At 26.6% G+C, this 15,686-nt stretch overlaps 2 protein-coding genes across 4 annotated transcripts; both read left to right on the top strand.

Moving 5' to 3' along the window:
- The first annotated feature begins 241 nt into the window (after window positions 1-241).
- Window positions 242-7,206, top strand: LOC114133023 (regulator of telomere elongation helicase 1 homolog). Its single transcript, XM_027998639.2, has 16 exons — window positions 242-652; window positions 722-914; window positions 1,255-1,685; window positions 1,752-1,865; window positions 1,975-2,187; window positions 2,287-2,478; window positions 2,605-2,717; window positions 3,328-3,469; window positions 3,532-3,596; window positions 3,746-3,908; window positions 3,970-4,221; window positions 4,303-4,542; window positions 4,629-5,021; window positions 5,119-5,269; window positions 5,356-5,430; window positions 6,915-7,206. The coding sequence occupies exons 1-16, from the start codon at window positions 551-553 to the stop codon at window positions 6,956-6,958; spliced, it is 2,883 nt and encodes a 960-aa protein (XP_027854440.2). The 5' UTR covers window positions 242-550; the 3' UTR covers window positions 6,959-7,206.
- Window positions 7,046-9,082, top strand: LOC114133024 (40S ribosomal protein S28). 3 transcript variants are annotated; one of them, XM_027998641.2, is made up of 3 exons: window positions 7,046-7,205; window positions 7,307-7,527; window positions 8,932-9,082. In XM_027998641.2, exon 2 carries the CDS (start codon window positions 7,317-7,319, stop codon window positions 7,512-7,514), a length of 198 nt encoding a protein of 65 aa, XP_027854442.1. In that variant the 5' UTR covers window positions 7,046-7,205; window positions 7,307-7,316; the 3' UTR covers window positions 7,515-7,527; window positions 8,932-9,082. The 3 variants fall into 3 exon arrangements, with proteins under 3 accessions (XP_027854442.1, XP_027854441.1, XP_027854443.1); XM_027998640.2 differs by having other exon boundaries at window positions 7,049-7,205; window positions 7,307-7,523; XM_027998642.2 differs by having other exon boundaries at window positions 7,099-7,209; window positions 7,307-7,523.
- Window positions 9,083-15,686: the final 6,604 nt, after the last annotated feature.

The raw sequence follows: 15,686 nt of genomic DNA, 5'->3' as shown, positions 1-15,686 counted from the left end.
GTATGAACTGTAGGTAGGTTTGATAAATTTTATTTTCCATAAAATAAGTTAATTTTTTTAACATCGATAAAATATTTGAATTTTGTTTTTACGCGATAATTTTTTTCCCGAGAAGGTTTTCAAATATTTTATTTCCTATCTTTTTTTTCTTGCAACTTATTTACCCGGAGGCCGGAATATTTTCGAAAGCACGAAAATCTTCATCAACGGACAACGACTTTTCTTCTTGTTCAAGATTAATAGATAATAGAAATCTGCATTATCGATAAAAATTCCCGCGCTTTTATAGCACAAAAAGAGCGATAATGGTTTTTGAATAATTCTGTCATAGTTGATAACGTTTTGAGTCATTTACTCGATATTTCAGTACTTTACTCGTTTCGGAGCTTTTGACGAGTGACAGTGATTACCGAGTACTGGATTTTCGCTCTAAGTAGATTGAATATTTTAGCAGTAACCGTTTATGGTTTGTCGTACCATCGTCTATTTTCCATATGCATAATATGTATTTAAGTGTTTCCTAAGTGTATTTTTCCGATACGAGTAGAAAATGACGTCATTCGAATGCAAAGGAGTGCTGGTAGACTTTCCCTATGAACCTTACGAAGTCCAAAAAAAATACATCGAAAAGGTTCTGGAATGTTTACAAAACGTAAGCAGTGCATTGTAATTAGTTTTGTTTATTTAATCACTATTTGTACGTTGAGTTTTACGTTTTCAGGGACACAATGGTGTTCTGGAGTCACCCACCGGGACTGGGAAAACCCTGTCATTATTGTGTTCGTCGTTGGCCTGGCTGTTAGCTAAAAAAGCGGCGATCCAAGCCAATCGAATGTTACCGACAGAAAGTAGCGCAATTTCTATGTCGGTCAATACAGCAGCTGGTGTTGACAAGAATCCAAGCAGTGCTTGGAGTAAGCTTTCAAGTTTTTTAATTTTAATTTTGTTATTTCAAGCTCTGCGGGGGTAGAAAAAATGTATTGGTCTTATAGAAATAATATGCTGTAGTTTAAATTTTAAGGCTGATTTTTTTTTTTTAACCGATTTAATAATTTAGATTTATTACCAGAGTTGGGGTTTGATTTATAGGTACAATGATTTTTTTTTTATTTGAACTTGAATGTATCTATTATAGTGATATATACCTCGTAATGACTAGATATACTTGATACCTAATATATTAATTTATAGAAGAGCAAATCATCCAGTTTTTTTAAATTTAAATCACCATTATTTTTCTTTAACAATTGTTAGATGGAGTGATTCGACCGCCACGTATTATTTACGGCTCACGAACTCATACTCAGCTAAATCAAGTGATGAAAGAACTTCGCAGGACTAATTACAAACACATGAAAGTTGGTATAATTGGCTCAAGAGATCAGTTGTGTATTCATCCAGAAGTTATGAAAGAATCAACTTCTTCTGTTAAAATTGCACTATGCCGTGCTAAAGTTAGCACTCGCACATGCCAATTTTACAATAATGTCGAGCTTAAATCTAAAGAAGCATTTGTAGAAAACGGAATTGCTGATATAGAAGATTTGGTAAACAAAGGGAAAAAATTTAATTGCTGTCCATATTATGGATCTAGAGAACTACAAAAAGATGTTGACATACTATTCACTCCATATAACTACATTATTGATCCAAGGACTAGAAAAGCCCAAGACATTCAATTTAGTGTAGGTATTCATTACTTTCATCATTTTTGTTTATTAATAATTATTAATGTTATACCATAATATTAGGATGACGTTATCATTCTTGATGAAGGACATAATGTTGAAAAGATGTGCGAAGAATCTTGTTCCGTAAATATAAGTAGCACTGACATTGCTCTTTGCATTGACGCTGTGACTGATGTAAGATACATTCCTAATTTGATATTGTTAATAACTAATAAGTGAAATTATTATAGTTGATAATTAAGAACTACCCTTTAATATAATTTAGCTTATATAATTAATTTAGGTGATGAAACAATTGTACGATGAAAAAAATACAGAATTTTCTGCTGAACCAACACAGTTAAAACCTAGAGAATTCTCCGATGACGATATATGTGTGTTAAAAGCATTGTTTTTAGAAATAGAAAAAGTTATTGATGGTATTGAGCTTACAAACGGTACAAACGACAAGAAAATGGAAGGATCTTATGTATTTAAACTGCTTCAAGGCGCGGACGTTAGTATTCATTATACTATATAATTATATAATTAAACAAAAGTAACTATTATTGATAGCTAAACTCTGATCTAATCCATTTATTTATTTTTTTTTTAGATAACACCTTCAAACATGTCTAAATTTATTAGCTTTTTAAATTCTGTTACATTGTATATGTCTTCAACCAACAGCAATGCTCCTCATCAAGCTAAAGAAGCATGCTTGTACAAATTTCAGCAATTTTTAGAATGTGTTTTGCAAAGTTTAGGATCTAATGGAGACCCTAAGAATACAGACAAATATTTTAGAGTAAGAAATATTATAGAATTTATCTAAATTGTTTAATAATTAATCAGATTTTATTTATAAATAATATATATAAATTATAATACATGTAAAATTATTTTTTACAATAAATTTAAATTATATTTTTAGACATACATACAGCTAGAGCAGAGTAAATATAAGCCAAAGAATGATACAGTTAAATTAAAAGAACTCAAAAAAGGCAAAACTTTAAATTTTTGGTGCTTTAGTCCTGGATTTGGGTATGTATTTTTTTTGGTATATTTATTCAGTATTGCCAAGTGCAGAGTCTTTAAAATAATGTGTGAAATAAATTGTGGTAATTTCATAAGGACATTACACAGCCCTTATTCCCTACCATTTTTTTTTTTTTATAGTAAATTTGAAAGATCATTATAGTATTATATTTATATCACACACTACAAATTATTATCAAAACTACGGGCTGTACAAAAAATGCAAATAATTCATATTTATTGTGTTTTTATTTTTATTTTTATCTTTACTTTGAAAAATGTAATTATCTTATAATATTTATATGTTAGCTTTACAAGAAAACATACAAATATTGTGCTTATCTCTCTCAATTTGTTTATAATATTACTCTTTTAGGAAAGTATATAATTAAAGTTTTTCAAGCTTCAACAAATATTTTCAGAATAATAGTTATGTAACTAGTTGCTTAGTTGTACTTGTTATGTGTGTATAACTGAGTTATAATATAATTAATTTAATGAAATTAATGAATTATGGGTTTTTATGATAAACTTAATAAATCTCAGTATATTAGTATTCTTTTTTTTTAGTAATAATAAGCATAATTTTTAAATAATTAACAGTTAACTTCCATAGGATGAGAGACTTATTGGATCGAAATGTTCATTGTATAATACTTACAAGTGGTACATTGTCTCCTTTAGCTGCAACCATTTCTGAAATTGGAATTCCAGTTAAAGTACAATTACAAAATGCTCATGTCATTAAAAATAATCAAGTTAGTTAAACTATTCATTTATTGTAATATTGTTTTATACATTGTTTGTGTATTAATTTAAGGTATGCGTATCAGTCATAAAATCTGGACCAAGTAACAAACCACTAATTTGCAATTACAGCAGCCGGTAAATAAAATATTTCTAAATTATTTAAAGTAATTGATTATTAGAATATTCAATCAATCTTTTAAATTTTTTTAAAGAAAAAAAATCAAATTAAATTAATTTTAATCTACTCTCACACTTAATGACATTATTAATTTATTTTTATTTAGGAATAATTCTGATTTTCTCATAAGTTTGGGTCAAACTTTAGTAAATTTTTCACGCATTATACCTGGAGGTACTTTGGTTTTTTTCCCTTCATATCCATTTTTAGACCAGTGTGTTAATCATTGGCAGGGTTGTAATATATGGGCATCAATCACTAAGAATAAAGTAATATAAATATATGTTTAAAAATATAAAAATTATTGTCATTAACATTATTTTATTTTAGTCTATATTTGTTGAACCAAAAAATAAGGATGTGTTAAACAATGTAATTGATGAATATTATAATGCTATTCAAGAAAACAAGGGTGCTATGTTATTAGCAGTTTATAGAGGAAAAGTGTCTGAAGGTCTTGACTTTTCTGATTGGAAAGCTAGAGCTGTAATTATATTAGGACTACCATATCCTCCTTACCAAGATCCTCGAGTAGTCATGAAAAGGGAATATTTGGATGAAATGAGAAAAGAAAATTCAGAGGTAAAAAGTTAAAAATAGTTTTATTATTTACTTAATATTTATAATTTTTTTTTATGTGTATCTTTTTTGTTTTAATTGTAGTGTTTATCTGGTCAAGAATGGTACAAATTGGAAGCTATTAAAGCTGTGAATCAAGCAATGGGACGTGTAATTAGACATATTGGTGATTGGGGTTCTATTATATTTTGTGATGAACGTTATGCAAGTTTTAATATTAAATCACAGCTCTCTGTTTGGTTACAACCTCATATAAAAGTATATGAACAGTTTTCAATAGCTTACAGAGAAAACGTGAAATTTTTCAAAAACTCCGGTGCAACAGTAATTATTTATATATTTTAGTATTATAACTATTATATAATAGTAAACTATGTAATATAGTTAATAATGCATAAATAATATTTTAGATGCCTTCTGCAGTTTTATTTTCAAATGCTTCGTTTGATGAGCCTGCTCAAGCTACTGTACTAAGATCGATTGAATCAGTTAAACGAAAAGCATTGGAAGATGATACTATAAAACTTTATGAAAGTTACTGTGATAAAAATGAAGAAAAAATAGAAAAAAAAAGTACATTAGCCAGCTCTAGTAGCTCTAACAGCATTTTGAAGTTTGTTGATATATTTGAAGAACAAACTATAATTAACACTATTTCAGAAAGTCAGCCTTTAAAAGTTGATGCAACATCTGATTTAAAACCTTTAGTTAAAAAACGTAAATTAAAAATAATTCCCAATGAAATTGAACATCCCAAAGAAATAGTGAACACAACAGTTAAAACTGTTAATTATATGGCAAATGTAAGTCTTCATTGTTTTGCTACAAACTTTTTTAACCAAATGTTAATAGATTATATGATTTTGTTATTTTAATTTTTTACATTTTTTTTACGAGTAGGTTCGAAATATACTGAAAGAAAAAGATACATACAATAATTTTGTCAGTATTCTTAGAAAGTATATTCAAGAAAGAAATTGTGATGAATTAATTGAAAGGTTAGACAAGTTATTTCCAATCAAAACCCAAGAGATTATTAGTATTTTGCTAGGTAAATTACTTTGTATTTATAAATTTAAAATACTACATTTTATAATTAGTGATTGATTTTAATATTGCTAAATTGAAATGTTTCAGGTCTAAATGATTTTTTTAATCATGAACCAAATAGTCAATTATTAAATTATTGTACTCGATTGAAAGAAGAACATGGTGTGTAATTAATTAAACTACATCATTTTATTATTCACACTAGTGACTTTAATAAGTTTTATGAAACACCTATTTTATATTAAATGTATTGTCTAGTAATTTATCTATTTTTATTATCAAATACTTTATTGAATATAGAATACATACATGTTTATTGTTTATTTACTAATATTTCAATTTTAGTTCATACACCCGTCTAAGTGAATACCTGTAAAAAAAAAAATAATTTGATTACCATAATGTAATTTTGTATAATTTTTTCCATGAGTAGTGGAATAGAAAATTTATATTTACTAATAAGTAAATATTAATTAAAAATGCCGATGTCCACACATTTTTTATAAAATTTTTATACATTAATTTTTCTCATTTATCATAAATGATAAAATAATAGAAATTATGGCATAGTAAAATTTAGCATTTAATGGTATTTGGACGCCTACCTCCCATACAGGTTAGCGGTAGATATTGGATGTTTCGCCCTGAATTGATAGATACTTTTTTACACATAATAGGTTGGAAAATAGGTTCTTTGATTTTACCAGAAATATATGGCCATCTGTCGACTAGGTGTTGTCATTCGCGTTACCTATGTATTTATTGCCCAATTTAATGGGTTTGAGTTAACTAAACTTGATATAGGTAGGACAATAAATATTTCGAAAGGGTGGAATAATACATTTTGCAACACTAGTGAGCATTAATCATCCAAATATTTGGCTATTTATTGATGAGCTTCACAGATGAGCAATTCAAGTGCATTAATAAAAATTTTAAATTATAGAGTAGGAACTTTTTGTAATAATTTGGGTAATGATGACAGGTTAAAAAAGTGTGGTAAAAGTTTTTCAATTTATGATATTTATAGTTTTCATTTCTGTAAGGTGTCTTATCAGAATAAAAAATTTTAATTGGGCTTTTTTGATTTGTAGTTCAATACCAATAATGTATTTATTTACATTTGTAAATAGTATATTATTTAATCTGTAACATTTTTATTAGTACATTTTGTAATGGCAACTTGCAATAGTGTAATTATGACAAATTATATATTTATATAATTAATTTATTAATAATATTATATAATTAATTTGTACATATTTTATTGATTTGTATGGTATATTGTTTAATATTTTTACTTTTAATTTTTTGTCTGGGGGAAATTTCCTAGAATCTTAAATATAGTAAAACAAATTTATATTTTATGAATTCATATTATTTTTTTTAGCAAACAGATAGTAAACACCTTTTCACTATCTTATATGTCACCAAATTTATAATATTCCAACATCAGCTAATTTACTATTCCAATATTTCCAATTTTCCAATCATATAAATATCAACTATTATTCATCTAGTACCTTGTTCGGTTGTAAGTTGTTCCATTAGAAACTTATTTAAAACAAAGTTTATTCTATTAATAGTTTAGATAATTATTAATTTTATTTTGCATAACATATTTATTATTTTGATTTTTGTTTCAGTATTAACTAAATTGGAATTCAATTTACAATTACCTATTTATTAATTTAACGGACTACGGACGACGAGTCGATGAACATTAAATACATTTTGTTGTATAACAACTTTTTTCATGGAGGAAAAACAAGAGTTAGTTTGGTTGGACATTCTGAGTTTGCACAATAGCGGCATAGCCTAACTTTTTGTGATTACGATTACTAACGCCACGGCCACGCTCTTTTTCAGTTTTACTTTTACCCACGTTCCTGAGTCTTCAACTCTGCTTTAGTTTTTGTGTCTACGACTTAGCACAAGTAAGTACGTTTGCTCTTAATCAAAATATTCTAATGATTAAATTTTGAATAAAATGTTGTGTAGTATTCAAAAATTATAATAACGTTTAAAACACTTTTAGGACAAGAATCATGGACAAGCCAGTAGTGTTGTCTCGCGTGTTGAAGGTTTTGGGCCGTACCGGTTCCCAGGGCCAATGTACGCAAGTAAAAGTAGAATTCATTGGCGAACAAAACCGTCAGATCATCAGGAACGTCAAAGGGCCCGTGCGTGAGGGTGACATTCTCACACTGCTCGAGTCTGAAAGAGAAGCTAGAAGGCTTCGATAGGATTATCCTGTAGGTAAACTATTATAAACGATAATTTTGTAATTTCAGTTAAGTGATCGTTTTTAATGTTGTCGTGTTCTTAAATCCGTACAATTTACACACCGTGTTTCAATCATATTAAAATGTTAGTGGTGCTTCAGTAGCCACAAAAAAAATCTTAATTTTCTTATTATTGTGAGATTAAAGTTAGTTTAATAATGTATTTAGTCATTTAAAAATGTTGGATAATCACTTCAATGTTTAAATTCAATTTGCCTTAGTTTAGGTATACACAAACATCATTACGTGTAACCATTAATTAAATATATACATTCATCAAGTCCATAGGCATAATAGAAACTAGAAGGTTAATAGTGCAATGTGTCAATAGACAGCGTTTATTACGATTTAACAATTTAATTAACATTTTTCAAATATACTAGAGACATCAGTCCAAAGTCTACTGTTCATTTGTGGAAATCCCAGTTAGGTAAAAATAATTTACGATAAGGTATTTTAATTTATATTCATTGATTAAATAATTGGTGTATTTAATCAATGATGTGACTGTTTGATAGGCTGTATCAATAATATATGGGTGGTATTTACATTGTAAATTTAAATAATTATTTGATAGGTAGGTATATCTATAAAATGATACTTCTCAAAGGTTTATATATACATGAGAACCCTGCTGATATGCCACTCTGGTTGATGCAACCATAGTATTATCAATATGAATACTTTTTTTTATTATTTTCTAATTTATAGTTGATATTATATAAAATGAATTACCAGTATACTACGAAAAAGACTTGAAACAAAAAAAGCTTCTTGTTTTTGCTTTATTGCTGTTGGATAATGCACCATCACATCCATCTGAGATTCTACTATGTTTATTCTTTCAAATTTTTGCATTATTCCCATACCTAGTATTAATAATTATTTCAGGTTAGTTTGTGGTAACAATAATAGATAGTTATATAGTCAGTAACTAAAAGTTTAAGTTAATACTGATATTAATATTTTGAAAGATCAAACTAATGAAATTAAGTTTCAAAGAATGAATTTTAAGTTTAATGATTCTAGTATTTTTAATCTTGATTTATTATTATTTAGTTTATTTTATTAAAAAGAAATATCACTGAAACTCAACAGTGTTCAGACATTAGTGATAAATTGTTTACACATTGTTCTTAGAAGAAGTAATATATTGAAAATTCTGATCCTAGTGTCATTAATTTTTATGGTATTATTTAATTAATATAATTATTTTTGAAGATTGGACTAAATAATTTTGTTAGTTTTTTATAGTTTTTATGTGTTGAATTAAACATACCTATTTATAAATACATTATTTTTGAATTGGTATTTCACATTTCAATTATTGTGAAAATGTATGCATTTGATTCGTCTAACTAATGTTTTTTATTTCCAGATGTATCCAATTCATTGAATTGCTCTTGCTGGTGAATGCTGTTGTTGCTGCTGCTGTTGTTGTTTTAAGTGTACGTCTATATGAATTGTTAACCATTCTTATAATGTCAACTGCATTATAAATAAAGCGTATACTACAAACAATACAATAATGTTGTTCTTATTATATGTAATATGAATCAAAAATATTACTAACCTTGGTTGGTTACAAAAATAAGATTTTATCTCTTAAACACCTCAAATTTAGAGAAATAATTGATAAACTATAGGTTCAAATTCAACAGTTTGAGGACAGATATAATGCAAAGTCCACTTCTGTAGGCCTTCCATCAAACAGATACATAATTCCACATTTCATTAAAGGTATATTTAATTATATATAAAGGTATTTAAATAAATATATGTAAAATAATAAAATCTATATTAAATAATTTTTAATATTTATGAATTTTGTGGTTCATACATAGAGAAACTAACATGTATCAACAATTGAATATTTACACAGATTGGAAGTTGTTATTAATCACGTCGTATTTCGATCTATTTTCACTTGGAACTGTAAAGTGTATTTAAAACTTCAAAAATATAAAATTTAAGATTAAATTGATACTTTTATCAATTCATATATAAATATATAATATACTCTCATATGTCTGAATGATGATAAATAAACACCATTGACGAATAATATAAAAAATGTACAAGATAAATATGTGTGTGGTAGGTATACTTTTAAATAAACTACTAAATTATTGCTCCGGATTTGTTACTGTATATTAATACGGCTTGATTAGTTCATGAATAATTGACTGAATTATTTGAGTGTGAAAGATAATATATTTTTATTTACAGTGTACAACACGTTTTAGTGTTAAACTGCCATAATTATATTCTAAAAATATTTATAGTTGTATTTTCAAAACATTGAATAGGTATAACTTGTATTTAAAAAAAAGTTCTGGTACCTAATGAAAACGATTTAGATCTATTTTCAAAATAACATTGTATTTGGATTAATACTAACCGGTAACCACAACTAGTGACCGTTGGATGGTTTAATTTTAACAGTCAATTACTATGATGCTTATAATGTCATTGAAATAAAAATATGTAGAATAAACATTTTTTATTTCTTATTAACAATAAAAATAAAATAAAAGTATTAAGAGTTATTTAAATTTCAGAAACGACTACTTAGCCCGAGGCACGTGCACTACTATGACAGGTTATCCCGTGAAAACTTACTATGGTTATTCATTGAAACTGTTTTTAAGACTTTTTCTTAATTAAAACATTCATAAATTAAACTTAAGCTATAGCTCCGACAGGACTTATCTATTTACTATAGCAATACACCAGTCACCAGTAACAGTGTGTTTCGTTATTATAATATGATGATACACCTTTACGTTAAAAATCTTTAAGAAAACGAAGAAAAACTACAGATATTAAAAACAACTCACGAGTGATGTAGGTATATTTATTTATTTAATACATTCAAAGATAAAACTTCGAGTATCTATTGTTGCATGCTCTATTCTAGGTGCATACTGCCCACGCGATTTTTGTTTTTGTTATATAATAAAGATTAGCAGTCTCTTTCTCTGCATGTTTTATTTTTTATCTTGAATTTAGTCATTGAACATTGGGTGACAATACTTGGGTTCTCAATACATGGTTATCTATTTTCACGTCACGTTTTCAAATGTTTGCAAAAGAATCTAACAGTATTATACTAAACGAAAAATCGGTTAGTAATTTCGTAAATCTTTTATCAAGTGTAAAATACAATGTGAGATAAATATGGTAATTAAATGAAATATTATTATAGGATCACGGAAAAGAAAGGAAATTGTTGAAATGTAAAAATAAAAGGTATCAAACCACTTAAAGTACAATAGGTAAGAAACGTAGGTGTTATTTAATATTTTAGATACAGTCGAGGCTCGACAACTCGATTTTTTTTAAAAATATGAACTGATTCGAGTAAGCTATACATTATATTATTATGTATAGTATTTTATTAATTAAAATTATTACTATTAAAAGATGACATTTAATAACTAATTACCTACATATGTGTTTATTAATTAAAAATGAATAAAAAGATTATATTTTAAAATACAAAATATGTATAATTTTTAAAATTAAGAAAAACGACTTGAAATAAGCATTTGACGTTTGGGCTGTTTTAAAATAAAGTTTTCAATAGGTAGTTTTTATCAATGAACACTGTTACTTTATCAAATATGGCTTCGCTTCTATATTAGAGACAAATGATGGATTATCATTTGACATTTCCTTCATCTTCGCCTAAATCAGATTTAGAAGATTCGGGGTGGCACAGTCTAATTTGTACATTTATGATTGTAAACCGATTATTTTAATGATACAATTTAGGATATGACTGAGTTATCTGTGCTCAATTATTTTTACATTTTTTGACTTATCGTGACAAATATTGCATCGATTGTATAGATATTTTCTTAGGATAAAAGTGATTGAGACGACCGCATAATATTAATTATACATGTACCTATATATTGAGAAAGGACAATAATTTTAGTACCTATACAATAGAATACAATAATTATGGATTAAATTGGTAGATAAGATCAGTTGTGATTGGATGAACTTGTGTCGTGATGTACCTATCAGCATATTTGAAAAATATTTTTAATTTTGAGGATCCGTAATAGTATTGAAAGTTAACAAATGTTTATTAAGAGGATCCATGAAAAATAGTTAAGAACATCTTTGACTTGAAGATTTACCTATCGAAAATTTTGACATCGACGATGATGATACTTTTGATCCTCTATAAATTGAACTAAGAAACTATGAATACTGCTTAATACAATATAATTATTAATTATATATATATATATATCATATAAATATAGTGACTGTTTTGTTATTTATTTATGTTACACATTTATAATTGAAACAACTATCTATTTATTTTTATTAATTATATTATATGAACTTTATTTAAATTTCATTATTATCATAAATAAATAAATAATGAAACATGGTGCAGTTGGTGGATTCGAACCTTCGACGAAACAGAGATTATACAGCCTATCTACAGCCTACAGGTACCTTATTGAAATGTGGTGGAAAGGTATGAATAAAACTTAACAGTCATATTTAATGCATTTCCGAGGAACACGGCACAAGTATTTTAATGTTTATTGTTTTATTTTTTATAATATTTTGTGTAAGTACCTACAATATTTTTTTCTGATTATTTTTAAATTTTAAATTATTAATGATAACTAGTAGGTAACGGATAACAAGATTATGATGAAGGGCAACATTTATAGTATTATAGGATAATTTTTAATATGTAATATATTACTCATAATAATTTTTGTTTGCCATTAAAACAATTTTTATTTCATCCACTTATCACAAGAATATATTATATCATCTAGAATCTAAATATATGTTATAAATATAGAGTACAATAAAATGGTAGAGCACATACTTGGTTGATAGAACTTGTGATTTTTATTTATTTCAGCTGAGAGTAGCATCGAAATGTGTACCCGTGTCGAACAAAACATATCGTGAATGAGAGGTAGAGTGACGTTCACTCTACGTGATATTTTAATATTTATATAATATAATTTTGTTGTTGGAAATCATTGCTTTGTCATCTCACCTTCAAAAGGTTTTTTTATAAAATGTGGAGAATTCACCTATTTAATAAATACAGTAAATTGAATTAATTATTATCGAAAATATTACATATTTTGATACTTGAAATTATTATTGTTAAGCGACATTGTGTGTAAAAAAAAAATTTTATTTTTGAACTACAAAAAAATATCGTTATTCATAGTTTCAATATGATGATGTGTAATTTCTTCCAGATTTAAACTTTAAATGCTTATAAAAATGAATTGTGTATCTATTTGTATTTAAAATATTTTTCACATCTATAAGAAAAATAAACACAGAATCTTGTTTTAAATAATCGAATTTGGCAAAAATTGGATTTGCGTAAAAATTCTCGTGTTTCCTTATATTTTTTTATGTTATCCGATTATAAAAAAAATAAATTGTGAATTATTATTTAGTATTGACCTATAAAACACTAACTAAATCCAATTTTCTACCTGCAGAAGCAATCCTTATTTTTGAAAATCAAAGCATTTTCACTGTTCCAAAATATGTTGACAGAAAAAAAACACACATTATTGTAAAATCAATACATTCATCGCTCCACTTAGAATCTAAAATACTAAATAAATAAAATAATAATAGTGTTTTTTTTTTTTGTTAAATTATCAAAGGGTGTCCTTACTTTGAAAACTACCTCGGAGCCCCGGAACTCTAAAGCTTGGTCCTGTATGGCGAGTGGTATGATGATGATTAAAATTGCCATATTATTATTATTGTTTTTATCTTTACGAGTAAAGTTTTACCAGTTTCAACATTGGCTGTTCATCCAGACTACTTTTTTTCAACCGAAAATATTTTTTCCCAACTGCCTATATATGATTCGTGACTCTCCTGCATATACGCTTTTTTATGATGTTTTAATTTTGAAAAATGTTGTATTAATTTTAAAAGTTTTCAAACAGTTTATAATTGTTTAAAACCATAATCAAATGGGTGCGACGGTTTTTTAAAAAATATATCATAATATGCCTACTCATATTAAAAGTCCCTATAATGTGTATACCATTATACAGTCATTATGCTCTGAATTTTCATTCAAAAACTTGAGAATAGATTTTTTGTTTTATTTTAAATATTATTATTTCCTCGTTTTTAATTTGTATTTTTAAGTAATAATATTTAAACAATATAATTAATTTCTAGTGCGAAGATTTTTCAATATTATATATATAAAATATACATACTTTTATATTTTATATGTTTAAATATTTTTAAATTTATAACATTATTATTGCACAAATCAAATAATAATAGTTTTATTATTCGTTGTAATATAACAAGTGTAATTTTTATTTTTTATTTAATGTCTATCAACGTCATAAGTTTTCGACGACGGTTTGCACTTGTCTCCTTAAATGATATAATCGTGTACATAAAAAGAATGGTTGGGGAAGAAAAAAAAATACAAATTTTAAATAAACTTTATTTCGACAATGCCGCGTTTCGGGTGACTAACTCTCAATATTATTGTGATGATCCGTTTACGAGAGATGATTTTCTTTTTTCTTGCTAAACGTACACCGGGCTCATGTTATTATTATACTGTTGGATCCAAAAATACTTATATATCGCAGAAAAATAGGGAACTCAATATCCAGCCAACATTTTCGGCCTCCGAAGGGTTCGGATTATTATGTACGCGCTAGTGGAAACATTCGACTGCGCGCGTTTTTGTATATGTGTATAGGAATACTATATAGCGGGATTTTATATTTTAGCAACAATAAAGTTAAATCGTGCAGAAGGACTAAGAAGGAAATGATGGACGAATAAAAGAAAGAAAACGCTGTTATAATATTAAAATAATAATAACAATATATATAGGTATTAGGTGCCTATATATGCTGCGCGGAGCGACTTAGCTGTGCAGTAGTGCAGTGTATTTACTTTTACACTGAAATTTTGTGTAGGTATTTGGATGTTTTTGTTCATATATTACTTGTATTTACTATTTATTCAATATACACCACTAGACCAGAAATGTCAAAGAATCGAGTGGGCCAAATATATTGAATAGTTTACTATACATAAACAGTTATCAAAACATATACACATTTTTCAATTCTATTATTTACCATCACAAGTACACAACAGGTATAATAAAACTATTTATCATATTAATAATCAATTTTTGATGTTGACAATGTTCGACATTTCTTTTCTGCCACCAACTTCTCTATTTCGGCAGAAATTTTATTCGATGAAGCCAATTTTAAGATTGAATTTATATGAGTATCGGTTAATTTGTACAGCTGATTTATTGCTATTAATTAATGAAAATAGTTTCTCATGTTAATTAGAGATATTAACATAGAAATAATTTTATAAGCAAATTTATTAGTTTCTACTCATCGTACTGGCACGTACCTAATTGTAAAAATCAGATGACCTAACCTCATTGAATTCGTTTTTTAAATTTGAATTATTTTGAACTTTGATCAGTTCCATTTGTTTATACACGCTGGAACTTTTGTCTATTGAAAAAGGAGACGTTTGCAAGGAAAAATCGTTTCCTAAATATTTGAAATAATAAAAGTATATGATACAACTATTATTATGGTACAATATTTTTGGGAGAAAAATGATTTTAAAACGATTTTTGTTCATGGTTTTTGGGAGGCTTATATTATAGTCCCACGAAAAACCCACACACATATTATACGACGCCAATGAGCGTATGATTTAAGCTCTTTATAAGTAAATAACCTTTTCCCCTATAAGATATATATAGTTACAGAAGTTTTTTTTTATCCTGTTTGCGTGCGGCTGTATGTATATCACCACATAATATTATTATTATAATATTCTGTGCTATTTTATTGTTACGGATACATATTATCATTATAATTTATTATATCATAATATACATTATCATTGCTTCAGTAAAATTTTTTTATTTACAAACATCCAAAAGTGTAAATTATAACAAATAATAAATGATTTATAAGAAAAAATTACTTAAATAATAAAATTTAGCAAATATAGCTGTCGAATAATATTATTATGTATGACTTATGTATATTGTATATTATCCATTTATTTAACGTTATTTTGAATTTACGATTA

This window comes from Aphis gossypii, chromosome 2, assembly GCF_020184175.1.
Source record: "Aphis gossypii isolate Hap1 chromosome 2, ASM2018417v2, whole genome shotgun sequence".
NCBI lineage: Eukaryota > Metazoa > Arthropoda > Insecta > Hemiptera > Aphididae > Aphis > Aphis gossypii.
Note: the sequence above shows the minus strand (reverse complement) of the source record. Positions and strands in the feature narration are given on the sequence as shown.

Coding starts and splice junctions, on each gene's coding strand:
- LOC114133023 (XM_027998639.2), top strand. CDS start 551: ATGACGTCATTCGAATGCAAAGGAGTGCTGGTAGACTTTCCCTATGAA. Junction 915..1,254: donor GAATCCAAGCAGTGCTTGGA/GTAAGCTTTCAA, acceptor AACAATTGTTAG/ATGGAGTGATTCGACCGCCA. Junction 3,597..3,745: donor ATTTGCAATTACAGCAGCCG/GTAAATAAAATA, acceptor ATTTTTATTTAG/GAATAATTCTGATTTTCTCA.
- LOC114133024 (XM_027998641.2), top strand. CDS start 7,317: ATGGACAAGCCAGTAGTGTTGTCTCGCGTGTTGAAGGTTTTGGGCCGT.